Raw genomic sequence first — 27,266 nt, 5'->3', positions numbered from 1 at the left:
GGGCCAAGAGGTGAGCATGTGGCCCTGATCTGGCCAATGAGATAAGAGAATGTCTGCTGGGTACTTATGGGAAAGTTTTTCTTCCCTGATAAGAAAGAGGTATAGGACTTCAAAATAGCCTTTTTTGCTCTCTTTCTGCTTTGGACAGTGTTGGGTTAAGGACGTGATACCTGGAGGTGTGGTAGCCATTTTGCAACTGTGAGGCAATAGGCACAACTATGAAAAGCCAAGATGCTGAGTAGGACAGAAGAAGAAAGATGAAATTGACATTGTTGAGCCACTGAATCAACGCTAGAACTGCTGACTTCTGGACTTCTTAATAAACAAAAAACACCATGGTGCCTTAAGCCACCATTTAGATGTGGTTTTTTTTTTCCCCCCAGTTGCTTGCAACTGAATATATTCTAAGTGGTAAACCAGACAAGTACACTTGTGGCAAGTTGTATTTTCCAAAAATGGCCAAAACGATATTTCCAGTTCTCCAGCTCTTCCAGAACCTTGCCACTCCCCCATCAAGAGATGGAATGTGTCTGCTCTCCTTGAAACTGGGAGGGCCTTTGGAGCCCCCTCAACAGTGGAAATGACATTATGTACCTTCCAAAACTATGCCATTGAAAGACACTACAGCTTCCTCCTGGCTTTCCCTCAGAAATAATACTTTAGAACGCAGCCTTTATTCCACAAGGAGGCTCAAGAAAAATGGAAAGTCCCCCCCGACCCCCCCGCACCAAGTGAGCTCCCAGCCAACAGCCAGCACAAACTTCTCAGCCACGTGAGCCAGGCATTTTGGACAGGGATCTGTCCAAATGCTGACTGACCCTGACTGACACCATGGAGTAGAGATGAGCCTTCTCTGCTGAGCCATGCTCAAACTGTAGATTTATGAGAGAGAGAAGAGAAAGATTGTTGTTGTTTTATGCCACTAAATTTTGAGGGTGGTTTCTTACACAGCAACAAATAACTGGAAATCCCTTCCCACAATGCTTCCCATAAATGCCAGGACTGATAAAAGCAGGATTGAAGGAATTTAGGGGAGGGAGAAATCGGAGGTGGGGTGCAGAGGGGAATAGGGAAGTCTTCTGGGAGGAGGTGACTTTTTGGAAACAGCTTTATTGAGATATAATTCACATAGCATATAATGCACCCATGTAAAGTGTGTAATTTAGTGGTTTTTAGTATATTCACAAAGTTGTGGAATCAGCACTACAATCAATTTTAGAACATTGTCATCACATCAAAATGAAACCCCACTGCTTTAGTCATCACACCCAACTCACCTATCCACACCCCCCACCCAAGCCTTAGGCAACCACTAATTTAGTTTCTGATAGATTTGCCTATTTTGGACATTTCATGTAAATGGAATCATACAATACATGATCCTTTGTGGCTGGCTTCTTTTACATAGCATAATGTTTTCAAGGTTCATCCATGCTGTAGCATGTATCACAACTTCATTCCTTTTTACTGCCAAATAATATTCCATTTTGTTTACCTGTTCATCAGCTGATGGACATCTGGGTTCTACTCACTTTTTGGCAGGAGGTGACTTTTTGACATTTATTAAGATTTTCATCTCCTTCAGAGCTAACAATCTCATCAAAGCCAATTTCATATGTATTCAGCTCTACTGGGGAAGGAATAGGTATTACAGCCATAGTCTCCTTAACAGGGTAATATGCACAGACATTATTATTGGACAAATACTTAAAAATTTTTTTGTTTAAACACTTGTTTTCAGGGTTAATTGATAGTTTCTTTAAACAATCTCTCTTCCTTCCTTGGTTGAGAGACACTGGCAAGTAAAGATGTGTTAGAATCAGGACAAGTGTGACATTTCATTTGAATGAGCCAGGCTCAGCCAATGCTCTTATATGCTGATTCCAAATCATAAGGCGAAAAACAATTAGTCTTGGGGAAAGAAGTATAAACGGTGTCGCAACCTGTCAATTTGTAGTTCTGGATGATTTTCTACTCAGGGGTATCAATGATGGTCTAACCTAAAAACACACTCTGAGTAAGATGGCTTAGGGAAGACTGAAACAAGGCGAATTTAAGGCAGGGAACTGGTTTCACGGGTGATAGAAGAGCCGAGATGCCAACAGGGGACAGTGAGGCAGCCCGAAGGACAGCAAGAGCAGGAAGTCACTAGCCTAGGACTTGAACATAAAAGGGAAGTGGTGATATTGACAGAGTCCAGAGGAGGCAGTAGAGTGGAAGCTGGACCTGAGTCAGGCCTCTCTAGGAGGAGCTGAAGACAAAGTCACTGCTGGGTACTCCATCAGAGGCAAGAAGGCAGAAAAAGAGTCTGGCTTCTCTCTTACTCCCAGCCTGTGTCTCCCACTACTGCTGGCTGATCAGCTGACATGGGAACCTGGGAAGTGAGCCTGCAGGGTCAGTCTCCTCCCCAAGATTTCTTAGGTGTGACATCAAAAGTATGATCCTTAAAAGGAAAAAAATGAATCAATTGGACTTAACAAACATTAAGAACTTCTGCTCTTTGAATGATGCTGTTAAGAGAATGAAAAGACAAGCCCCAGAAAATGTTTGTAAATCACATATCTGATAAAGGACTTGCATCCTTTAATATTAAAAAAAACTCTAAAAACTCAATAATAAGAAAATAACCCAATTTTAAGAAAGGCAAAAGACTTGAAGAGATACTTTAAAAAAGAAAATAAACAGATGACAAGCACTTAAAAAGATGCTCAACATCATTAGTCATTAGGGAAATGCAAATTAAAACCACAATGAGATACCACTACACACCTATCAGAATGGCTAAAATTACAAACACTGATCATATCAAGCATAGGTGAGGAGGCAGAACAACTAGAATTCTCATACACCGTTGGTGGAAATGTCAAATGGTACAATCACCTTGGAAAACAGTCTCTTAATACATCAACATATGTCTTCCATATGACCCAGCTATTTCTCGCCTGCGTATTTACCCAAAAGAAATGAAACGTCCTTTTGTATGTATGTATGCCTATATGTATATCCATACAAAGACTTGTACACAAATGATCATAACTGTTTTATTTGTAATAACCAAAACCTAGAAAATAATTACTGTTATAAACCACTGGGCTTTGGGATGGTTTGGTACACGGTGATAGCTAACAGATACACCTAACCGATTTCTAGTAATTTTTTGTGTCTTTACACGGCCCATATTCAACCTGGCTCTGGCTACCTTGCCTACCTCACCTCCTACTTTTCTCTTCCTTATTCACTCTGCTCCAAGCACACCAACTTCTTGCTGCTCTTCTAATGTAAGCCTTTGCCCTTGCTGTTTCCTTCTGCCTTAAACATTCTCTTTAAATATGAGTGTGGTGGGCCTGCCCGGTGGCGCAAGCGGTTAAGTGCGCGCGCTCCGCTGCAGTGGCCCAGGGTTTGCTGGTTCGGATCCTGGGCGCGCATCGGCACACCGCTTGTCAAGTCATGCTGTGGTGGCGTACCATATAAAGTAGAGGAAGATGGGCATGGATGTTAGCCCAGGGCCAGTCTTCCTCAGCAGAAAAAAAAAGAGGAGGATTGGCAGGCGTTAGTTAGCTCAGGGCTGATCTTCCTCACAAAAATAAATAAATAAATATGAGTGTGACTTATTCTTTTACTTCAGTCACATCTCTGCTCAAATATCACCTCCTCAGAAAGGCTTTCCCTAATCACTGATCTAAATTATTCCCCATCCCACTTTCCACACTCTTACATTAATTTCTCCTCATATAATTTTTAATACCAGACATTTTATATATTTATATAGTTTGTTTACTGTCTGTCTTTCCCACTTGAATGTGACATACATGAGGGCACAAACTTATCTCTTTTGCTCATTGCCTGGCACTTAGTACAGTGCTTGGCCCACAGCAGATACACAATATATACGTGTTGAATGAATGAGTCACTGTCCCAGCTGTCTCAGAGCTGTCTCGATCTTACTAGACTTCGTTAGGTTCTCACATTATAGTTTTCTATCATGATTTATCACTACATTGATCAATTATCTGCCTAATAACTATCTTTTCTACTACACTATAAATTGCAAAAAAGGTAGGACTCATATATGTCTCGAATATTCTTGTATACGCAGAGCATCACACGGTGCCAGCCCATGGAGCTCATCGAGTGTTGAATGAATGGAGCACGAGTAACCCTGCTCATTGGTTCTTTCTCTTAAGCTATTAGCATATTATGGTTGGCTGAGGCTTGCTATTTAAATTTAAATTAATTAAATAAAACTTTAAAATTCAATTTTTCAGTCACACTAGCCCCATTTAAAGTGCTCAACAGCCACATGTGGCTAAGTGGCTACTGTTTTGACAGCACATATGTAGAACATTTCCACCATTGCAGGAATTTCTATGGGCCAGTGCTGCACCGGACATTCTGTGGAAAAAGAGGGCAATCCTAATGTCAGTCTATCTTCTGGAAAAATCCTGGGAAGGGACAAAGGAGGGATGTTTGACAATGTGTATTGGCAAATTGACATTTATTTTTAAAAATGTTTATTGAGTACCTACTCATCTATGGGGATGAGTGTGTGGGCATAATGGAAGCTTCCACACAGAACTGCCCCTCAAGGAGGAAGAAATCCAGTGGGCAGCAGGGCCTGAACATAAGGTAAAACGTTGAGTGTGCTTTGGGAGAAGAACAGGAAAAGTGCGAGGGGATTTCAGAGGACAGAGGTTGACTTCTTGCAGGAGGGACCCATATGGCTTCCTGAACTTTGTAGAAATTCTTCTTGATCTTTACTTCCTCAGGGCTCCCACTGCCACTTGTACAGATTGCTGATAGAGCAAAATGGCAAATAAAATACGGATTTTGTGGAGTCAGGACAGTCTTGGGTTAAAACTTTCGCTCTCACTAGCCGTGTATACGTGAGTCTCTGCTTCCTCACCTGAGGAACTGGGACTAATAATTCTTACTTCATAGAGTTGTTTTGAAAATTAAGTGATAGTCTAGGATTGTGCCTGGCACACAGTAGATTCTCAGTAAATGTTTTCCTCCCGTGTCTGGGGAATGGCTCTATTATCCCATTTTTAGCACACGGGGTGCCATACCTGGGTGGCCCTGAAAGGTGGCTGCTCAGGTGTTAAGTTTCATAGATGGCATACCTTTGGGAAAAGCAGGACAATTAAAAACAGTGAGTGGTTGCTCTGGGTACATTTGCTCCTGTAACTTTCCCCGTGGGTAAGTTGGGTGGAATCTGCCATTTTCCTAGCACTCATTGATGGTGGTGGCAAGTGGGGATTTAACCATAGCCATAGCTGGAACTGGAGCTCTGAGTGGAGAGGGAGCTCTGACTCTGACGCCCAGAGAGAGGGTACACATCAGTGGCTGTCCAGTTTAAGGTGCAGGCTCTAGAATCAGACAGACCTGGATTTAAATCCCTAAACCTATTCTTTTAGCTCTGTGATCTTCACTTCCCTGGCCTTATAAAATGAGAGTATTGATAGTACTTACCTTATAAGGTTGTTAGGAGTATTAAATGAGTTAATAGTAGTAAAGCACTGAGAATGTGGTATAGCAGAGGAAGAACTATTCCTGTACTCTCTAGGTTCTTCTGGCTGATCTAAGAATTAAATTGACATGAGACAGAATAACAGGAGAAAATGAAACAAATTTAATAACATGTATACCTGGGAGAAACCCAGGAAAACTAAGTAACTCTCCAAAATGGCAGAAGCCACTACCTTAAATACCATCTTCAGCTAAGAACAAAGGAGGACGTTGGGGTTATTGGTTTCGGACTTCAAAGGGGAGGAAGGCAATTTACATGGAGATGGAAAACCAAATGTTTGGTTAACAAATGTTGACCATGCCTTGCAAAGACAATAAGAGATGAGGACTTTGATTAAAAGGCCCTTGTTAGGTTCCTCCCTGTTTATCAAACCTAGTTTATATTATTCTATGGTTATCTCATAGTATTAGCTCCTTCCTGGAACAGGCTTTCTATCTTAAATTCTTTTAGGCAGTTAGAAGTAAGGTGAAGTTTCCTTCCAAGTCTTTTGTTCTTAAAAATAATCAAGCCAAAGAGACACATTTTTGGGGTGGCAAATTCTGATCCCCCACAGTGGTAAGCACAGTTCGTCAGATAATCAACACATAAAATTGGGGATAACCATACCTGCTTGATGTGAGGATTAAATGAAACAATATATGAAAGCAAATACATGGCAAGAGCTTAATAAATAACATGTATACCTGGGTTTCTCCCAGGTATACACGTCTCCAAACTGACTCAAAGGAGAGGCTGTTAAGGAAGAGGGTGGGGCAATTTGCAGGCTGATGCCCTGTGACAGCCAAGAAGGTATGCGCGGTCCAGTCTCCATCTGGAACAAGAATTCTACCAGGTAAGAATGGTAGAAAACCACAAATACTTCCAGGAGGCCCTGGGGGTGACAGCGATTCCCAGGAATCGCGTAGAACTTGGCTTGTTAAGAATCAATAGTTTTTATCAAGCTGGCGCTTCGCAAGAAGCCTCAGTATCTCCGTCTAAGAAATAAGGGGCCGGACTGAGGCAGAGATGGGTTCCCGGTGTGGGGACCGTGCGTCTTGGCCGAACAGCATGTCAACCACAGCGTCCAGCCTGGCTGAGGACTCGGGGAACAGTCTCCTCCGCTCCGGGCTTCCGGTCCGCGCCCCGCTGCACCACGTGACCCACGCCCGGTCCTTGTGGCCCCGCCCCGCGCCGCGCCGCTTCCGGTAGGGGCGGAAAGCGGAAGTGTGGGAGGGTCTGCGGGGCGTGCTCGGGGAGGTCCCCGGGGAGGATGGGGCAGTGAGCGGGCTTGGGCGGCTGCCGGCAGCGCCATGGAGACGGTGCAGCTGAGGAACCCGCCGCGCCGGTGAGGGGCCACTGGCTAACGGGAGGGGGGTCAGGGGGAAGGAAAGGCGGGAACTGACGGAGGGGGGACACTCGTTGTCGAGCCCCCGAGGGGAGGGACCTGCGGGGCGAGGCGACCCGGTGATGGGGCACCTGCTGAGTGGGGGACATCTGGCGGGTGGGGGTCCGGGAGAGAGAGGCACGCGCCGAGGGGGATAAACGTGGGGCTGGTTAGGGAGAGCACTTGCTGTAGGGGGACATCCTGGGGGACTGCTGAAGGGAGCAGCTGCTGAGGAACGTGGCGACAAGTTAGGGAGAGCACCTGCTGAGGGCTGGGGCCGCTGGGGGAAGGCTGTCCTAGAAGGGACTCACTGAGGCGGGGGGAATGCTGAAGCAGGATGGGAACCTATGAGGAGTCTGTCTAAGGGATGGGTCGGGGACAAGCTGAGAGGAAGGCTGGGTGGACTTCGTAAGGACGGGGTCCCACCTGAGGGGTGCTGTTGGGGAGGATCTGCTGGGGGAAAAGCTTTGCTCCAAAAGCTGAAGGTGTGCCAAGAAAGGTTGCTGGTCTAGCAAGGGAGGGAGGGCTTCCTGGAGGACAGCATTTAGGAAGATGTCCTTGGTAGTGTCCCCACTCTAGGATGATGATGGCATCTGTCATTCCTTAAGTCCAGTGCCTTCTTAATTTTCCTCACATCCTCCTCAGCCCTTCAAACCCACCATTTGCGGGGTAAATAAGGAAATAAGGATTTTTTTCAAGTTGGGGAAATTGAGGCCCCAAAGAGTTGAGACACAGACCCCTGTGTTTCCTTCTTTGCTCTAGACTGGGTCACTGGACCAGGCCAGACTGTGCCCTTTTCAGGCCTCTATTGTTTTGTGAGTATCAGCTCCAGATCCTACTGATACCTGGAATTGTTTTAAGTCAAGATCAGGGAGGTGGCTGATCCTAGAAGGTCTGAACTCCTGATTTGGTCGCAGTTGTATCATTGATTTGCTCTACGGACCCCCAGGGTCTTATGTCACTCTGCCACATCTGGAGAAAAAGACAGTAGAGATGGAGGCAGTCATGCTTCTCTGAGGTGCAGTGTAGTTAGCTTCTATTTCACAGAGGCCTCTGACTTCCTGCAGCAGAAGGAGCGCTAAAGTAGGAAGTGTTCAGTGGGTGGGAGTGCGGGGCAATGGAGAGGTGAAGGGAAGAGGCTGGCAGCCTGGGCTGCACACTTGGGGTTTGTTTGAAGTGCACAAGCACTGCAGAAGGCAGATAGCTGGTTGGTATGGCCTCATAATTCACCCTAGTGTAGTGTGCTGAGACTGAAATAGTAATAATGATTATTACCCTCATCTAGCACTTACTGGGTGCCAGACACTGTTCTCAGTGCTTTCTGTTGAACCATGTGAAAATGCCGATATTTGACCATTTTTGATCTGTAAAAATGGTAATTTTGTATGGTTCAACTTACTATTGACTCATTTGATCCTCACAACAATCCTGTGAAGTGGTTACCTCTATATCTCTATTCTACAGGTGATAAAACTGAGGCACAAAGAGGTTAGTGATTTGCCAGAGGTCCCACAGTTAGTAAGTGGCAGAGCTGGGATTTTAATCCAAGCAGTCTAGTCCGAAGCCACGCTCTTAACTGTCTCACTCTGATGCCTCTCTGGAAGTACCCGTGTTTCACAGGGCCTTGCGTGTATTAGCAGATATTTGCTATCACACCGTGGCGATCCACTTATAAATGTACACTGATTATATTTCTTTCTGAAATATGTTTGTTCTTTCTCCTCGGGCTTGGTTTAATTGGAAAGAGGATTAGGGATCTGAGTTTTGTTGCTGTCTTTGCCTCGTGTTGTATAATCTTGGGCAATAGAGTAAACCTTTTTGCTTTTTGACACATTCATTCCTGTACCTTTTGGGTTTTAAAAAATTTATTAAATGTGCAAGAGAAGAGCATTGCAAGACAGTTCTTGAATGACTGGTGCTTTCCTGTTCATCATAACTAATTTGCATCATAACTCATTTGCCTAATTTGCAGCAGATTAACTTTATTATCATTTGTATTAGTTTGTTAGGACTGCCATGTCAGTGTCACAGACTGGGTGACTTAAACAACAGAAATTTATTTTCTCACCGTTCTGGAGGCTAGAAGTCCAAGATCAAGATGTCGGCACGGTTGTTTCTTTTGAGGCCTCTCTCCTTGGCTTGTAGGTGGCTGTCTCCTTCCTGTGTCTTCACATGGTCTTCCCCCTGTACCTGTCTGTGTCCTCATCTCCTCTTATAAGGACACCAGTCATTTTGGATTAGGGCTCACCCATATGACCTCATTTTACCTTAATTACCTCTTTAAAGCCCCTATCTCCAAATACAATCACATTCTGAGGTACTGGGGGCTAGGACTTCAGCATATGAATTGGGAGGGGCACATTGATTTTATCATCATTACAAAAACTTCATCAGTTTGTCTTACGTTTTTGTTGTAGTCCATATCAAATTCTATTTGGAGGGAGGGATAGGTATACATAAATAAAATGAGCCTGACATGAGTTCTAAAATGGGAGAAGGAGATTTGATAATTAGCCAAACCTATGAGTAACTACTTCATAAAAAGTCTTATTTGTGTTTGGAAAGATACAGATGTCTTTTCAGAGATTCAGATGGCCTGTGTTTCCAACAAGAAATAGCAATCCCAATGCAGGAAATGCTCTTTGTGTTCATGAGTTTAACATTTGTGTGTGACTCCTACATGGCTTATGTAGGAGTTTATGATTTTAATAAGTGAATTGCCATTAGATAATAATAGTGTAGTGGAAGGTGTAGAGTACATTTCTGGGATGCTGGCCATCCACGTGGCCATCTGACTTAGAAGAGGAGCATCCCCTGGTATTTGATCCATGCAGGCTGTGTTGGCCAGGCCTGTGTGTTTATGAGCAAGCAGTGAAACTAACTACCTAGGACCTGGGGAAGTCCCACCTGAGAGAGCTAAATCATCAGTGTCGGGCTATCTTGGTTATAGTGCTTCTTCCATGAAGACTCTTGGTATAAAATTATAATTAAGAGTCTCTGATTAAAAGATTTTCCGTAGAAATCTTATTTGTTGATAATCCAGTAATACTTTTTTTTGTTTTGTTTTTGTGAGGAAGATTAGCCCTGAGCTAACATCCATGCCAATCCTCCTCTTTCTGCTGAGGAAGATTGGCCCTGGGCTAACATCCGTGCCCATCTTCCTCTACTTTATATGGGATGCCGCCACAGCATGGCTTGACAAGCAGTGTGTCGGTGCGCGCCCTGGATCCGAACCTGTGAACCCTCCGGCCACCGCAGCAGAGTGCGTGCACTTAACTGCTACGCCACCTGGCCGGTCCCCTAGGAATACTTTTTAGGGTGAAATTCTGTTTTATTTTGAAAACACAAAGATTGCTGATAAATGTTTATGATTCGCATCATTACCATCATTAATCCATTCAGCAAATATTTATTGACCACCTCTGGGTTATCAGGCACCAGAGATATAAAGATGCCTTACGTCTGGAACAAAAACAAACAAAAAAACCACTTAGATTGTTTTAGAAGTAGTATCTGAGCAGTCATATAAAGTTTGTCAAAGTATTATCAGAGGTCTGCAGCTGTCTCATGGCAGTGGCTATTTCCTTTGTGGTCTCTATAATAGTTGAAATAGTGAGTTTTGCTTTTTGTAAACCACAAAGTCAACACTTCAAAGGAACACCTTTGATCTTCCTTTATATAAACTGTTTATAAAACTTTAATTATACTTGAGAAATGAGGTATTGTCCATTGTTTATACAGTTACAATTCAGTGCTTCACAAAAAACCCCTGGCTTATGGGATGTTCACTCTAACTTCTGAGTTTGTAGAAATTTCACTTCTGAAGTTTAAGAGGAGTTTCCCTTCAGCCCTTTTTGTTTTGAAGCTGGGAGTTTTTGTGATGTCAATGGAATTTAATTTTTAGGACCTTTTGATTTTCAAAGGTCAGTGTGGTCATTTTGTTCTGTTAATTTTCAAGTTGTGGCACTTACTGACTTGGAGCAATTCTCCATTTCTCTAGTACATCTCTTCGATATTTATAAAAGTCTATAAGATTGTTCTTTTGAGATCAGTGTTTAGGTAGATACAGTTGATGTGTTCTTGAGTTTTCTTCTGTCTTCTCTTCTGGTTTTGCTGTTTTCTCTAGGAAAGTACACGTTTGTGTGTGTGTGTGTGTGTATTTTTTTTTTTATTTTAATTTTTTTTGTGTGTGTGTGTGTATTTTTTAAATTCAAGTCTTTTCTTGTAAAAATCGGTATTGTCCAGCTCCTTTAAACCTTTTTCTTTACAAAGAAATCTCCAGTGTGACTACTTCCATATTTACCGTTTCCTGAACTCTCCTTTCTTTGTTGTTCTTTGTAGGTTCAGGAAGTCATTGTATAGATTATATACAAACACAAATATTCCTTAGCAAGCTCCTCCTTTAAGCTTGTTAATAATTTTCAAAAGTCCTAGAGTTTTAAAAAAATATTGTTAATTTATAACCTCTCATGTTCCTTATGGTTGTCTAGCATGGTCAGAAAAATCTGAATTATCTGGAAGTTGTTAGCAGCCATATATCTTTGATTTTGGGAACTAGTCAAAAGTACGTGGCTGCTCGTGGGAGAGTCTTTGTGAGATTATTTGAAACTCCCAGCTGCCTAGTTATTTTTCTCTTTTGATCATGTCTAAGCATATATTTTCCACTTTCTGTGTCTTTGATACCTGTAGAATCCATGTGTTGTGACAAAATTACCTGAACTATGCTAATGGAGAGCAAGAGTCTTCTGTGTCTTCCTTGGCCTGCAGTCCAAGGCCATATTTCAATTTGTAGTTAATCTTACATTAAACATGTTTTCCGAAGAGATAGTTATGCCATTTGAATTCGTGGAATCTCAAGATTTAAATGGCTTTTAAAAGTTACATCTAATGCTCGATTCCACTCTACAGCATTTCAGCCACATGATGATTCATTTTCTGTTTAAATTCTCCAGTGTTGGGGAACTCGGGACTTCTTAAGGCAGTCTAAACCATTTCGGAACAACTTTTATTAGTTAGAAAATTCTTACACCTGTTGAACTGAAGTCTCCCTCTTGGTAGCTCTCCACCCTGGTCCTGATTTTGCTCAGGGGGTGACCCAGGACACATGTAATAATTCCATAGAACAGTCCTTGAGCTTCCCTTAACAGTCTCTTAGCTTACCTTTGTTGTTATTTACTAGGGAAGATTTTGTAGAGAAATTCCTAAGATGATAATTGTAAAATAAATAATGTATTTTGTGTTCTAACCGCTAGAAAGTAAAATGTATTTTATGTTCATATTTCTTCATTCACAGGCAGCTGAAAAAGTTGGATGAAGACAGTTTAACTAAACAACCAGAAGAAGTGTTTGATGTCTTAGAGAAACTTGGAGAAGGGTGAGTGTACAGAAAATAAAGGTAGACCAGTAAGTCCCCTGCCCTAGCTTCAGAAGGATATGAACCTTTCTCACGGCAATAATTTGCAAACCTAAGGAGAAGAAAAGGGAATGTTGCATATCTGCGCTGCTCTGGGGGGCGTGGGAGGTAAATTTACAGCTTGAAATGCCGTTTTCTTCTTCTCCCCAATCTCTGTTGTAGACAGATTTAGTGACTCCTGGTCTTTTTAACACCAAGGACATCTATTGTTTCTCTCTTGTAGAATCCATGGTTTGCATTTTATCTATTTAGCAGATAACACTAATTAGTTTATACTTCATTTAAAATTTTTTTATTAATCAGACATGTTTTTATTTGCTGTTCACAGCTTCTGATTGATATGCAATAATTGTTGTTTCAATAAAAAACAATAGAATTCAACATTTTGGTTAGTTAGTGCAGCTTTGTGAAATATAGTAAATAAATCAAGAACTGTCACTACCTTTACAGCCTCCTAAGAGATCCAAAATCCCCGGTTGGGAACCAGTGGACTTCATGAAACAGATTTGTGAATGGGTGTATAAAATACTGGTGAAATGATATTTAGTAATAGATAGTGGCCATCATTGACTTTAATGATACAATAAATGTTACATCATACTCTTTTATCTTTTTAATTTAATCCTTGTGTATTTATTTCTTCTTCTGTAATGACCAGGACGTTATATTAGGGACACACTTTCTTAACTTTTCGTTGTTGTTAATTTTTGAATAGGTCATCAATTCATATGATTCAAAATTATAAAAGCATGAAAGTGTATATAATGAAAAAATCCGCCCCTACCTCTGTCTCACAGCCACTTGAAAGCAACCAATATAGCAGTTTTTTGTATATCCTTCAGAGATAGTTTATACATATTTAAGCAAATAAGTGTGTGTGTGTGTGTGTGTGTGTGTGTGTGTGTGTGTATTTACTCTCTTGGGAGTACTTGTGGTTCAAGAGAAGACCTGAAATATTAACTTTTAAAAATCTCTATTGTCTAATTACCGTATGCTCTTTAGAATCAGCTTTTATATGTCATTAGATTATTTTTAGGTTTAGTTTATTTATGCTAATATAGATCAATAATGTTAAACCCAATCCTGGATTACATGGAAAGGTTTTCATGGATTACCTCTTGTACAAAAACATTAGTCATCATCTTTTTGTAAGCTGGAAAAATACTCTTTGGAATCAAACAAGAAATCAAGCAGAGAAGGGAAGTAAAAGATAACACCAGCTGTGCTGCGAAAAGACAAGTACAAAATGAATCTGAAGACTGCAAGTTGACCTGGCAACATTAAAGGTATGGAAAAATGACAATCCCTCTCTATCTCTTGCCTGCCATTTTCAGCTTTAGCTTGGTATCCTTGCTATTTTCCTCAAGGCAGTGAGTCCAAGGCCCTTAATCTAACCATGCTCACAGGTTATACTTGGAATAAGATAAAGAGTGGTAGGCATAATTGACTCTGTAACTAACTTGTTTCTTTCATTTTTAATAAAAGTATGTTACAGTAGTAAGAGCATAGACTCTGAAGTCAGACATACGTGGATTAAAACCCTTGCTGTACTGTTTATTAGTCATAATAAACATGTGAACTTGAGCAAATTGCTTAATATTTTGAAGCTTCACAAGCCTCAGCTATAAAACGAGGATAATAATATCTCCTGGATTATGGCAAGTATTACATGAGATAATGGGAGAAAAGTACTTAGTACAGTGCTTGTCACGTAGTAAGTGCTCAGTAAGTGGCAACTCTTATTTTATTTTTAAATTTATCAACTGAAGCATTTTTCAAACCTTATCATGTCAAATTAAAGTTAAATCTTAAGTTTTAAAGTATATTTAGGTATTCTAGAAGGAAGCTCTGTTTGGGTTGATTGGGTTTGGGGAATGTCAAAAGGAAACTACAGACAGAATATATCAGGAATATAATATAAGAAAAAACTAAGCTAATTATGATTATTTTGAATTATGTTTTAGATCTATGGATGTGTTCATCAAGGACCTTGGAAATTTCCCTGTAAAGATGTCATCAGGGAGAAAACAAAGCTTCCGATCTTTCTTCCCCCATTATCACCGTATTATTCTTTTAAATGATACCACAAATACTCTTGGATTTCTGTCATCATGGCTGAATGAATCCTGAACAAGCTTCATTTAACCAGCAAAATCCTGAAGAAAGATCTTAACTGCACTTACTTTCAAAACACAAACTGCCATGACTATTTGTTCTGGAAAGTGAAAGGATTGTGAACTTTCACTGACTTGTGCCTTGTGAAACAAGCTCTGGCTAAAGGGCTGTATTGGATTCTGGAGGCTGCAGTCACTCTGCGTTTTGAGGGAATTGTGTGGATCTGTGGTCCAGTAGAGCCAAAGCTCCGGACCAGGATGACTGGACAGCACCTGGAAAGTGTTTTGAATTAGAGCCTAGTGCCTTTTTCCTTCTATTATACTTAAAGTTTTACACATTGTCTCATGTAGGTTTTTATCACAGGATGATAAAAACATCTTGCCCGTGGTTTCATAGCTAGTGAATGGTATTGTTAAGACTTGTACCTGGTTAATCTGGCTTCAGATACTGTATTATTTCTATTTTTCTACATTGATCCTTGCCTTGTATGGCTTGTGTGAAACACATACTTCCCTACTATCTGTGTTCTCTGCCAGTTAAAATTCGTTGAGTCACTGTAGTTTTTGTTATAGGCAATCAGGTCTTAAGGGACTTGCCTGTAAGTGAGCATGATTGCTGAAGCTTTCTAAATCCTCTTCAGATTACTGTTAAGTGCAGTATGTGGAATCATGAATCTCAATTGCTCGTATGAGCTGTTTCAGTTTTCTCTGCTATCAAGATAGCATAGAGAGGCATGGAGTGTTCTGGGCAAGATTGCTGAGTGAGTGCATGCAGAGACCTCTCCTGTCCATTTGAAATACATAAGAATAATGTGTGAAAATTAATTTTTTAAATATAAGGATACATTGCCAGTATGGACCAGGGATAGAAAAGATATCTGTAGTAGTAAGAGGGGGGAAAGGCATACCCTGTCCCTGTCAGGAGATTGCAGAGGGCTTCCTGCATGAAGTTATAGGATGGGATGAGGCTCCTCATCTATGAACTAACGCTGAAATGATTTCTGATCACCACTGGAAAGTATCCTTTGCCTGGGGAAAAAGCAAAGGTACTGGTCTGACTGTAGGAACTGGGCCTAGACTGCATTCAAGTATGGTATCTTGCAGGGGCAAAAATCCCAAATTCCTAATGCAAGACCCAGTTTAAGTTGTACAGCCTAGGTGACTGAGCTAAGGGGACCATGAAACCGTCATGACATCGTGAAAGGCTCATGACATTGAGAGTTGTGTAGAGGAAAATCATTCAAGATAAAAGGAAACCCAGGCAAGGAAATCCACTGTCATGAGATCATCAGCAGCCCTAGAAAATGGGAGAGTTCACACCCAAGGAAATGGAAATAATGGAGCAATCTGAAAGGGGATTTAACATGTTTGTTTATGATTGTCAAAAAGATAAAAGAAGGGAATAACATCCTTAAAAGAAGAACATGATATTATTAACATGAACAGTTAGCCCCATGAAAAATAAAAAGTTGAGAATCTTGTGGCTGGCCCCGTGGCCTAGTGGTTAAGTTCAGCATGCTCCGCTTCGGTGGCCTGAGTTTGGTTCCTGGACGTGGACCTATACCACTTGTCAGCAGCCATGCTGTGGTGGTGACCTACATACAAAATAGAGGAAGATTGGCACAGATGTTAGCTCAGGGTGAATCTTCCTCAAGGAAAAAAAGGAAGATTGGCCACACATGTTAGCTCAGGGTGAATCTTCCTCAGCAAAAAAACAAAAAACAAACAAAAAAAACCCCGATGAGAATCTTGACAGTGAAAACTACAATAATTGAAGTTCTAAAGCCCAATAAATGGGATAAACAGTAAACTAGACAAGCTGAAAGGAGAATTTGTGAATTGAAAGATAGAAATGAGACTGATCACAAAATGCAGGACGGAGAAATATGGTGTTGGAAACCGGGAAGCCAGCATGGATTGAGGAGGTCCAATTTAGGTCCAACAGGAATTCTAAATGGAGATATTAGAAGAGAGAGGGGAAATAAAGAGATAATGCTGAGAATTTTCCAGATTTGAAGAGGGACATGTGCCTTCAGATTGAAGAAGCTTATGAAGTGCCAAACAAATTGACTCCTAGTTATATGATAGTAAGATTGTAGAACATTAAGGATAAAGAGGAAATCTTAAAAGATACCGAAAGAGAGATTACCTATGAAAAATGATAGCCCGATAGCTGACTTCTCCACAACAATAGAAGCTGGAAAACTGCAGTAAAAGTGCTGAGGGAAAGCTATTGTCAAAGAATTCTGTATCCAGCGAAACTCATTCCAGAGTGAAGGTGAAATAAAGACATTTTCACACATATGGGATTTAGTATATCGAAAATAACTGTGGATGAAAGTCACAGAATACCCAACCAACAGTGGCTAACCAATAAGGGCATTTAATAACAGCAGCTAACCAATAAGGGCAAGTAGTAATAAATCTGGGGATGAAAGATTCCAGAGTGGTTAATTGGCTTGATAATGGTTTGGCATTTGTGTAATTCTCATAGTCTCAGGATGGCCGCTTTGGTTTCAAGTGTCATGCCTCACATGACAGTAACCAAAGCAGAAAAGGAAGTGACAGGTAAAAATGGTCCTTCTTGTGTTTCTCTCTCATCAGGGAAGAAAGTCTTTCCCAGAAACCCTTCAGCAGAATTCCCCTCAAATTTCATTGGCCATGAACTAGGTCATATACTTGCTACTAGTTCAGTGACTGGCCTGGACCACTGGGACAAAGCGTGTGCCACCCTAACAAATCGGGGGGTTATCTTGGCAGGGAAGAAGGGGCAATGGTTGGGCCTTCTGCATGTGGTCAGCAGTTGCCTTTCTCTGGCAAAAAAAAGTTTTATGCAACTTTCAAGGATTATTATACTAGTTTTGCCAGTATAAGGGATTCTAATAGAATGGAAACTTTTTATATGCTTTGCATAGACTTTTTTTTTTTTTTTAGTTTTATGTACTTTCACATTGAATTCTTGAGCGTCATTTTGTTAGTTGGAGCACTCAGCTAGTTTGATATATTAGGTGGCACTGTTATTTTGATCTTTTTTCAGCAAGACAGTATGAAGAAACAGGTGTGTTTGGGAAATATGAAAGACAATTTACTCGTTATTTCACTGACAGCCATCTAGGATTTCAATGACAATATAATCTTCGTGAGATGATGGTGATATCTCATTTGACGATCACAATTGTCTTGTCAAGTAGTTTGTATTGCTGTCATTTTACAGATGAGAAAATTGGGGCACAAGGTTAATAATATGTCTGTAAATGATAGCTAATATGACCCAAATCCTAGGTCTTTGGATTCTAAATCTAAATGCTCTTTTTGCCCCCAAATTGAATGGATACATGTGCTTTTTATTTATTTTGATAATAAATAAGGGAAGATGGAGTAGAAAGCAAAAAGATTTGTATGTGCTCTCTTCACCTGATACTAGCATTTAAAGAGATTTAGATTTTTAATTAGTTTCCATAATATTTTAAATAGTATTACAAGTAGGAGGAACAAGGACTGAAAGACCTCATGGTACTAAAGTGAAGGCAAGGAAGCAAAGACCTCCACTTTTGTGCCCCAGCATAGGTATGCACACACAGGCTTTGTATTCAGATACACCTGGATTCAGATCCAGGACTGACCACTTCTTTGTCACTTATGTGACCTTGGGCAAGTCATGTAACCTCTCTGACCCTTTTCACGTTTACCTGTAAAATAGGGATAACGGCTCCTTCTTCGTTGTTTTTTTGTAAGGATGAACTGAGAGGATGCACAGTTTCCTGCAGAGGTAGAAGGCATACAATGCCGGTAGCTATTCTAATAATTGTTTCATACTAATACATTCAGTACAATTTAAATGTGAAGTTTTAAAGATGCTATTTTGTGTAGTTCTCTTAATGACAATTTTTTCCCAAAGTACTTTAGCTATCAGTTTCACAAGTGTAGCTAAGTTTATATGTATTAGTCACTCAGGGATATAAATTAGAACTGTGAGTTGCTTGTGTTTTACCACTTTTTATCTCTTGGCTTGCTTTGACTTTATAAATATTCTCCTTGCCCCAATTATAGGTCCTATGGCAGCGTGTACAAAGCTAATCATAAAGAGACTGGCCAGATTGTTGCTATTAAGCAAGTTCCTGTGGAATCTGACCTGCAGGAGATAATCAAAGAAATCTCTATAATGCAGCAATGTGACAGGTAAAGGCACGTGGTGTTACTTTGGAGAGAACGTAAATTTGAATTTGCTGTGATTATTTAGAGTTTGACGCCTAGAGTTGCATTTACTGGAATATTTTGCAGAAAGGAGAGTTTAGTGGAATCACTATGCATGTTCTTTTCAGAAAAAAATTATGAAAAAAATGTGTTTTAGTAGCTAAACTTTTATAGTTTCTATTTCTGCATAGTTTTGTTTTTTCGGTAAGCCCTTTTCAAAACTAGGAAGAAGAGGCAAAGGGTCAGAGGTGGTGCTGGCTTTTTTTTTTTGATAATGATCTCTTTTACTTCCTACTGAGAAAACATTTCTACAGAGACAGCTAAGAAGAGATAATTCAAATGCCTTTAGCTTTAGAAACCTTAGAATATCAGATAGCTCTATAAAAAGAGAATACTTATTTATATATTATTATTCCTTTCTTCACATTTTTAAGAAATTATTTAAGCTAAGACTAGTTAAGTATGTTATTTTTGAGGAACTAAGATTTGTCAAACACTGTAAGCAGGAAGTCAGGCCAACAGGCGACCGCAGAAAAGCACGTGGTTTGCCCTGAAATTCCGTGACAACATGAGATCACGGTGATGGGGCAGGCTTCCTCAGGACCATTTAGATTTGAGAGAAACACAAATTTAGGGTCAATGCCAGCTCTATGGAGTTGAAAGGAGAATGAGAAATTTTTGCCCTTGAGGTTGTATCCATCCTTCTGAAGCTCTTGGTCAGCAGATCAACTTAGTACCTCCTGTTTGTAAAGCTTCAACATTAGGGCAGGTGGGGCTGCCTAGTAGGAAATTTGCCCAGGAGCCCTTAAGTCTCACCGATTTGTGAATGTGGTCATTTCTCTTCTCCCTCCCTCCCTTTCATTTATTCTTTTTTTTTTTTTTTTAAAGATTTTATTTATTTAATTTTTTCCCCCCAAAGCCCCAGTAGATAGTTGTATGTCATAGCTGCACATCCTTCTAGTTGCTGTATGTGGGACTCGGCCTCAGGATGGACGGAGAAGTGGTGCCTCGATGCGCACCCGGGATCCGAACCTGGGCCACCAGCATTGCAGCACGCGCACTTAACCACCAAGCCACAGGGCCGGCCCATCATTTATTCTTTATAGTATTTTTATGGTTACGCTCTACTAGATGAAACCCTTGTATTTCTTGACTAGATTGACCAGACTAAGGTAGCAGTTTTTCTTTTCCTCCTCCCTGAGAGGCATTATGGACGCTCTTTCCAGTTGGCAAATTGAGGCTTTGCCACTGTTAATAGACTACACAAGAGCTATGTTCCAAACAGAGTGTGCAGATGTCTCTAATTTAAGAAGAGGTATTTTGAAGAGCCTACTATGTGCTCAGCAATGTAAGGAATACAAAGAAATACAAAGCAGAGTGCTGGTCGTCTGGGAGTTTATAGGCTAGACTTAGAAATGCTGAGTTAAAGGACCCATACAGGTTTTGCACTTTTGTTATTTATTGCTCTCCAGAAAAGCTCTACGCTTTTACATTCTTATCAAGAGGGTGTCCGTTTTAACCTTAAATGTGAATAATTGATGTGTTGAATTGAGTAGTTTTCATGTATTTAACGGCATGAATTAACAGAGATGTGTGAAGGCTGTTCCACTAATTTTTATTGTCTATCTCTCTAGCCCTCACGTAGTCAAATATTATGGCAGTTATTTTAAGAACACAGACTTGTGGATTGTTATGGAGTACTGTGGGGCTGGTTCTGTGTCTGATATCATTCGATTACGAAATAAAACGGTAAGTTTACCTTCTAGAGTAATGCAGCTGGGCTAGTCTCTTATATGATCTTCTTTTCTCTGTCTTTTATTCGTATGCACTCCTGCTCCATATCTACAGAGATGACTGTTAAATTTCCCCCTTTCCTTGGTTCTTTCCCCCTCTTTGCTTTTTGATGTCTCCTAAATGTGGCGGTTTTGACACCAACCCAATCCAGTGGTATTTAGCCTACTTCGCTTATTTCTTACTAGGAAAAAAAATGACTATTAAATCTTGGATCTTGGTTAAGCAATGTGTTTTAAATGTTTAAATTTGGATTTGGTTTCTTCCTCCTACCCAGCATGTTTACAGATTAACTTCCGCTACATCCTGTTCATCAGAGAATAATCTGTGTGAAAGATTATTTGCTATTACTGTCATTGTAGGTTAAATGCTAGGTGTCATGGGTTCTAGTTCAGGTTTAGTTGCTTAAACTCTTTATTTATTCATTTTGTAAATATTTCTAGAACACTCTTCTAGGCCTTAGGGATCCGGTAGTAAATAAGATAATGACCCTGCTCTCATGGTTGTGCATTTTCTAGTAGGGCAACAAAAAGCAAATTAATGATAACTAGAAAAGAAATACCAGGTAACGATAATTGCTATGAAGAAAACAAGTGAGGACAAAGTGAGGGCAAAGTGATAGAGTAGGTGGTTGAGAAAGGTCACTTAGGGAGGTAACATTTAAAGTAAAACTTGAATGACAAGAAGGAGCTAAGACTTCTCAAGAAGGTTCTAGGTAGGGAAATAACCAGTGCAAAGACCCTGGGACTAGAATGAGTTTGGCCTGAGTGCTGGAAAGAAGGCCACTGTGACTAGAAGGGAATAGGTCACTAGGAGATGAGGTGAGACAGATGGGCAGGGCTGGGTTATGTCAGGTATGGTAGGCCATGATAATGAGTTTGAGTTTTATTCCAAGTACAATAGGAAACCATTGCTGGGTTCTAAGCAAGTGAGTGAACCATCTGATTTACGTTTTAAAAAGATAATTGTGGCTTCTGGGTAGACTGTGAGTGGATAAGAGTAGAAGCAGGGCATATCTTAGCCTTTAGTTTGGTTTTGTTTTAATAAGAAAAATGGGAATAATAATACCTATATTACATATTTGCAGAATTGTGAAAAGTAATTTAAATATGTGAAAGTACTTTGTAAATTGTGAGGTGCTATACAAATTATAAAGTGGAAGTATTTTAAAACTCAGGTATAACTTTTGGATTATCCATACTACTATAATCTTTCCTTAATTTACATTCTTCAGAGTTAGTGTGTTTGTCTAATCAAATAGCAAGTTCTTTAGCTGGGAATAATAGCCTAAAATAAGGTATATTTAAAGAAGTCCCAAAGCTTGAATCATTTATTGAATTAAAAATTGGGTTCCAGGGCTTCTTATATGCAGCATTAAGTTATTTTGTTCAGGGCTGGCCCTGTGGCTTAGCGGTTAAGTGTGCGTGCTCCACTGCTGGCGGTCTGGGTTTGGATCCCGGGCGCGCACCATCGCACCGCTTCTCCGGCCATGCTGAGGCCGCGTCCCACATACAGCAACTAGAAGGGTGTGCAACTATGACATACAACTATCTACTGGGGCTTTGGGGGAAAAATAAATAAATAAAATTATAAAAAAAAAAAAAGTTATTTTGTTCAGGTATTTTGAAACAATCCAAAATTAATTTTGATGGTGCTTTGGATGTTTCTTGATGTTTTAATATTAGTTTATTATATTTATGTAATTTTTAACTGTTAACTGCTGATCTTTAATTATTACACATTATTTTGTAATATATTATTTTTTTCTATTTTCTATTTTTCAAAATATTTTATTTTTTATTTTTATTCAAAATATTTTAACTCTGCACTGTCCAGAATGATAATCCATAGCCACATGTGGTTATTGAGGACTTGAAATGTGGCTAGTCTGAATTGAGATGTGCTGTAAGTATAAAATACCAGATTTTTAAAAATTATTAGATTTTTAAAAATTATTACAAAAAAGAACATAAAAAATCTTTAATTTTCTTATATATTGATCATATTTTGAAATAATATTTTGGATAAATATGGTTAAGTAAAACATATTCTCAAAATTAATTTTTCTTATTTCTTTTTCAAATGTGGCTACTAGAAAATTAAAAGTTATATTTGTGGACCACGTATTTCTATTGGGCAGTGCTACCTTAACTGATTGATTAGCTCAGCTGGTTAGAATAAAGAATCAGTAAGCAAGTCATGAGCTTTGTTCTCTTCAGCCACAGAAGGTACCCCAAACTCTAGCTTGCAGTGTTGCCGATAGTGTTTGCTTGGACTTAGTGAAAGCTCTATTGGTAATTTACTAGCTCTGTGACCTCTGGCACAAATTACTTGTCTGTGCTTCAGTTTCATTATCTATAAAATAGTGATGATAACAGTAGTGCCTAGGTAATTTGATTTTTATAAGGAATCAATGAGATTATAAAAATAGCACCTAGCATAGATTAAATGCTTAATAATTGTTAGCTATTTTTAATATTATTAGCATAGTGCCTGGCTCATAATTGATGCTTATTAAATATTTGATTGATTGATAGCGTAGTAGTTATTAAAGTTTGTATATTCTTACATGCCTTATATCATTGATTTTTTATGACATTCTTGAAGAAAGGTGATATTCCTATTTTATAGATTGAGAAACTTAGACTAAGAGAAGTTTGATAACTTTCTTAAGTCACACAGCTAGAAAGTAGAGCCAAGAGTGAAAAACTAGGTGTTTCTATCCCAAATCCCATATTTTTTGCACCACAGCCTACTCCCTTCTAAATGTGAGTTGTTTGTCATAGGGGAACTGATTGAGAGTTTGTTGATTGATTGAGTTTGTTTAGGACTGGAGTTAGATCTACACAAGGTCAACATTGGACTGATCAGATATTCTATGTTAATCTCCAGCATTCTCGCTTTCATTTATTCATCATCATTCAATGAATATTTTTTCAGGACCTACTATGTGTCAGGTGGCTTTCTTGGTGGTAGGGATACAATAGTAAACAAATCGAAGACATTTTTAAGTGGAGCTTATGTTTCTAGTAGGGAAGATATCACATAAATAGGTATACAAATAATGTATGTTATGTCAGATGGTAAGAATGCTGCACTGACCAATAAGATAAGATGAAGGGATAGACAGTGATGTAGGAGTGGAGGGAGCTAGGGAGGGCCTCTCTGATTTTCTGATGAGGTGACATTTGGGCAGAGACAGTGAAGTAAGGGATCCAGTCGTATGGAAATCTGGATGAAGACCATTGAAGGCAGAGAGAACAGCAGATGAAAAGGCCCAGAAGTGGGAGCATGCTTAGAGTGTTTGAGGAACAGCAAGGAAGCCTACATGGCTGAAACAGGATGAGCAATGTAGAAAGTGGTAGAAGATGAACGGAGCTGGGAGCCAGATAATGTAAGACCTTGGTGAGGTCTGGCTTTAATTTTGCGTGACTTAGGAAGCCATTGGAGGGTTTTGAGTAGATCTAGCTTACGTTTTAAAAGGTTTGTTATGGCTGTCCTGTGGAAAATCCATTGTAGAGGGTCAAGGGCAGAAGCAGTGAGACCAGTTAGGAAATTGTTAGAATAGTTCAGGCAGGACATGCTGGTGGCTTGGACTGGGGTGATTACAGAGGATATATTTGGATATATTTTGAAGATAGACAAGAGACAAGGATGACCTCAAGATTTTTGGCGAGAGCAACTGGGAGAAAGAAATTGCCTTTTCCTGAGAGAGAGAAGCCTGAGGGAAGAGTAGAGTAGGCTGGGTAGGTGGTAAGGAGACGGGTAGCGTGCTGGTAGAAATAAAGAATTTGATTTTGACATGCTATGCTATGATACTTACTGGGTATTCAACTGGAGATTTGTGTAGGCAGATATATGACTGATGTTTGGGGAGAGATCTGGGCGGGAAATATAACTTTGGGAATGGTCAGCGTAGCGATGGTGTTGTAAGCTGTCAAATGCTGTTCACAGGTTCAATGAGAGCTTGTATTTATATTCTAGGAAAGGAGTTTGGATCTATGTTTTTCCTTTTTCAAATGTGCTGATGTAAACTGACAGGATTTTAACTTCTCATTCTTTTTTCAGTTAACAGAAGATGAAATAGCTACAATATTACAATCAACACTTAAAGGACTGGAATACCTTCATTTTATGAGAAAAATACACCGAGATATCAAGGCAGGAAATATTTTGCTAAATACAGAAGGACATGCAAAACTTGCAGATTTTGGGGTAGCAGGTCAACTTACAGTAAGTAAAAATGTTACTTGCATTGGTAACTTTCAGCTCTGTCCTGAGAAGGAATTCCTTATATTTATTTAAAAAATATAATACTTGATTTAATTGTATCAGTAAAAAAAGTACGGAATGTACCATTAGTTTGCAAAAGAGCTGATAGGTTATTTTAGATCCTTTCCTGGGTTCAGGTCCTACAGTTTGTTTAACGTTGATGAAAATAAAAGCTAAAACAAGAAATGATGGAGTAGAAGCTTTAATTCTATTGGGCTACATATCATATTTCTAAAAGGAAGAAAAATTAAATCCAAACTGCTTTCCTTGAATAAGACATAGCGTCATCTCATTCAGCCTCCAGGGAGCAGTTGGTGGTTACTTTACTGAAAACACTCTGCTCATTTGGTTCCAGGATACAGTCTCTTGATTCTCCTCCTACCTCACTAGTGCATGGCAATGAAAAAAATCGTGTTTTCAAAACAGGAAGTCTAGAATTATCTGATATTGTAAAATACATAAGTATATATGAAATATGTGTAGAAAAATAGAAACAATTCTGGACAGATATATACTAAAATTTGCAATAGTATTATATATCAAACAGTTTTCTTGGGTGGTAGAATATATATATATATATATATATATATATATTTGTTTGTTTGTTTAAAGAGGTTGTATTATGTATAGTTTTAATTTTTTTACTTTTGGTGAGGAAGATTAGCCCTGAGCTGACATCTGGTGCCAATGCTCCTCTTTTTGTTAAGGAAGATTGGCCCTGGGCTAACATCTGTGTCCATCTTCCTCTACTTTATATGTGGGACGCCTGCCACAGCATGGCTTGATAAGCAGTGCATAGGTCCATGCCCGGGATCTGAGCCTGCGAACCCCAGGCCACCTAAGTGGAGTGTGTAAACTTAACCACTACGCCACCATGCTGGCCCCAATTTTTTTTAATTTTAAATCTACCTGGAACATGTTAGGGAGTTTCATAGATATTGTAATAGCACAAAAATTGCTTTGATGTTAAAAAAAAAATCAGAAACTTATTCCATATTGTGATTTGTGGGCCTTCAGAATATTTTTTTGTTAACACATAAATAAATAGTACCAAACAATAGTATCTAAATTACAATCTTAATAAGGAAACCAAATTGAAAAAAATATCCTTCTGGTGCTGTATAAAAGATATTATAATTAAGAATGTCAGTTGCATTTAGTAATAATTTTAGTAATTGACATTTTTCACAGAAATAGAAAAAATAATCCTAATGTTCGTACGGAACCACAAAAGACCCTGAATAGCCAAAGCAATCCTGAGAAAGAAGAACAAAGCTGGAGGCATCACGCTTCCTCATTTCAGACTATGTTACAAGGCTCAAGTAATCAGAACAGTGTGGTAGTGGCAGAAGAACAGACCCATAGACCAGTGGAACAGAATCAAGAGCCCAGAAATGAACCTGTGCTTCTATGGTCAACTAGTATTTGACAAGGGAGCCAAGAATACTCAATGGGGAAAGGATGGTCTCTCCAATAAATGTTCTTGGGAAAGCTAGATATGCATATGCAAAAGAATGAAATTGGACCCCATCTTATACCACTCACAAAAATTAACTCAAAATGGATTAAAGACCTAAATGTAAGAAAACTGAAACTGAAAAACTCCTAGGAGAAAACATAGGGAAAAAGCTCCTTGACTGTGGTCTTGGCAATGATTTTTTGAATATGACACTAAAACCACAAGCAACAAAAGCAAAAATAAACAGTGAGACTCCATTGAGATTCTGGTTGAGACTGTGTTGAATTGTAAATCACTTTGGAAAATATTGCCATTTTAATGACATTAAGTCTTCCAGTACATGCACACAAGATGTCTTTCTGTTTATTTAGATCTTCTTTAATTTCTTTCAGCAATGGTTTTAATTTTCAGTATACAAGTCTTGCATTTATTTGGTTAAATTTATTCCTTAGTAGTTTATTCTTTTTGATGCTATTTTAAATGAAATTGCTTTCTTTATTTTCAGATTGCTCATTGCTAGTATATAGGGTTACAGTTGATTTTTCTATATTGTATCCTGCAACCTTGCTGAACCAACTTGCTTATTGATTCTGTTTTTTTTTTTCCGCAGTGAACAAGCATTGTTTTGCTAAAGAGAAAAATGAGATTTTTTTTCCTACTAAAATAAAGTGAGACTGTAGTATAGGATGATCTGGCTGGACTGTTTTTTTGGGAAACCTCCAATGCTACTACGTTTAGGTTCCTCTGGTGCTACTAACTTTAGATTTCCTCTCTAGTCTCTTGCTCAGAGGCTGTAGGCCTTGTTGTCTGCCTTCAGGGAAGAGGTGGTCATGGTGAGCGTTGTTTCGGCGTTTAGCATATACATGCTCACTTACTGTTCCTGATTCACACAATCCTACCCACACTCTGCTGTCTAGAGATCCTCGGTTTCATCCTCCAGAGAATACACAGGCATTCTAATAATGCCAGGGTGGGGCAAGGGAAGCCCAAAAGTTGCTTGAAGGGAGAGGTGGGTCTAGGGCTCTGCTTCTTAAAGAGCTTTCAACCCAGTCTTCCTGTTTTTAATCTCACTTTCACCCCTCTTCTAGATCCCTGCTGCCACCAGTTTCTAAGCCTTTTGAAGGGGTTGGTGT

At 39.5% G+C, this 27,266-nt stretch overlaps 1 protein-coding gene across 1 annotated transcript in view; it reads left to right on the top strand.

The window, feature by feature from the left end:
• Window positions 1-6,763: 6,763 nt before the first annotated feature.
• The window catches only part of STK4 (serine/threonine kinase 4), an 89,320-nt gene continuing 68,817 nt past the window's right edge, over window positions 6,764-27,266 (top strand). The window contains exons 1-5 of the mRNA XM_004430360.3: window positions 6,764-6,851; window positions 12,184-12,264; window positions 18,468-18,596; window positions 20,246-20,360; window positions 24,471-24,635. Coding sequence (XP_004430417.1) covers window positions 6,817-6,851; window positions 12,184-12,264; window positions 18,468-18,596; window positions 20,246-20,360; window positions 24,471-24,635 — 525 coding nt within the window. The 5' untranslated portion in view covers window positions 6,764-6,816. The remainder of the gene's footprint in view (window positions 6,852-12,183; window positions 12,265-18,467; window positions 18,597-20,245; window positions 20,361-24,470; window positions 24,636-27,266) is intronic.

The sequence above is a fragment of the Ceratotherium simum genome, chromosome 21 (assembly GCF_057802395.1).
Source record: "Ceratotherium simum simum isolate JZ-2026a chromosome 21, ASM5780239v1, whole genome shotgun sequence".
In the NCBI taxonomy this organism is placed as follows: domain Eukaryota; kingdom Metazoa; phylum Chordata; class Mammalia; order Perissodactyla; family Rhinocerotidae; genus Ceratotherium; species Ceratotherium simum.
This window is presented reverse-complemented; position numbering and strand designations above follow the sequence as displayed.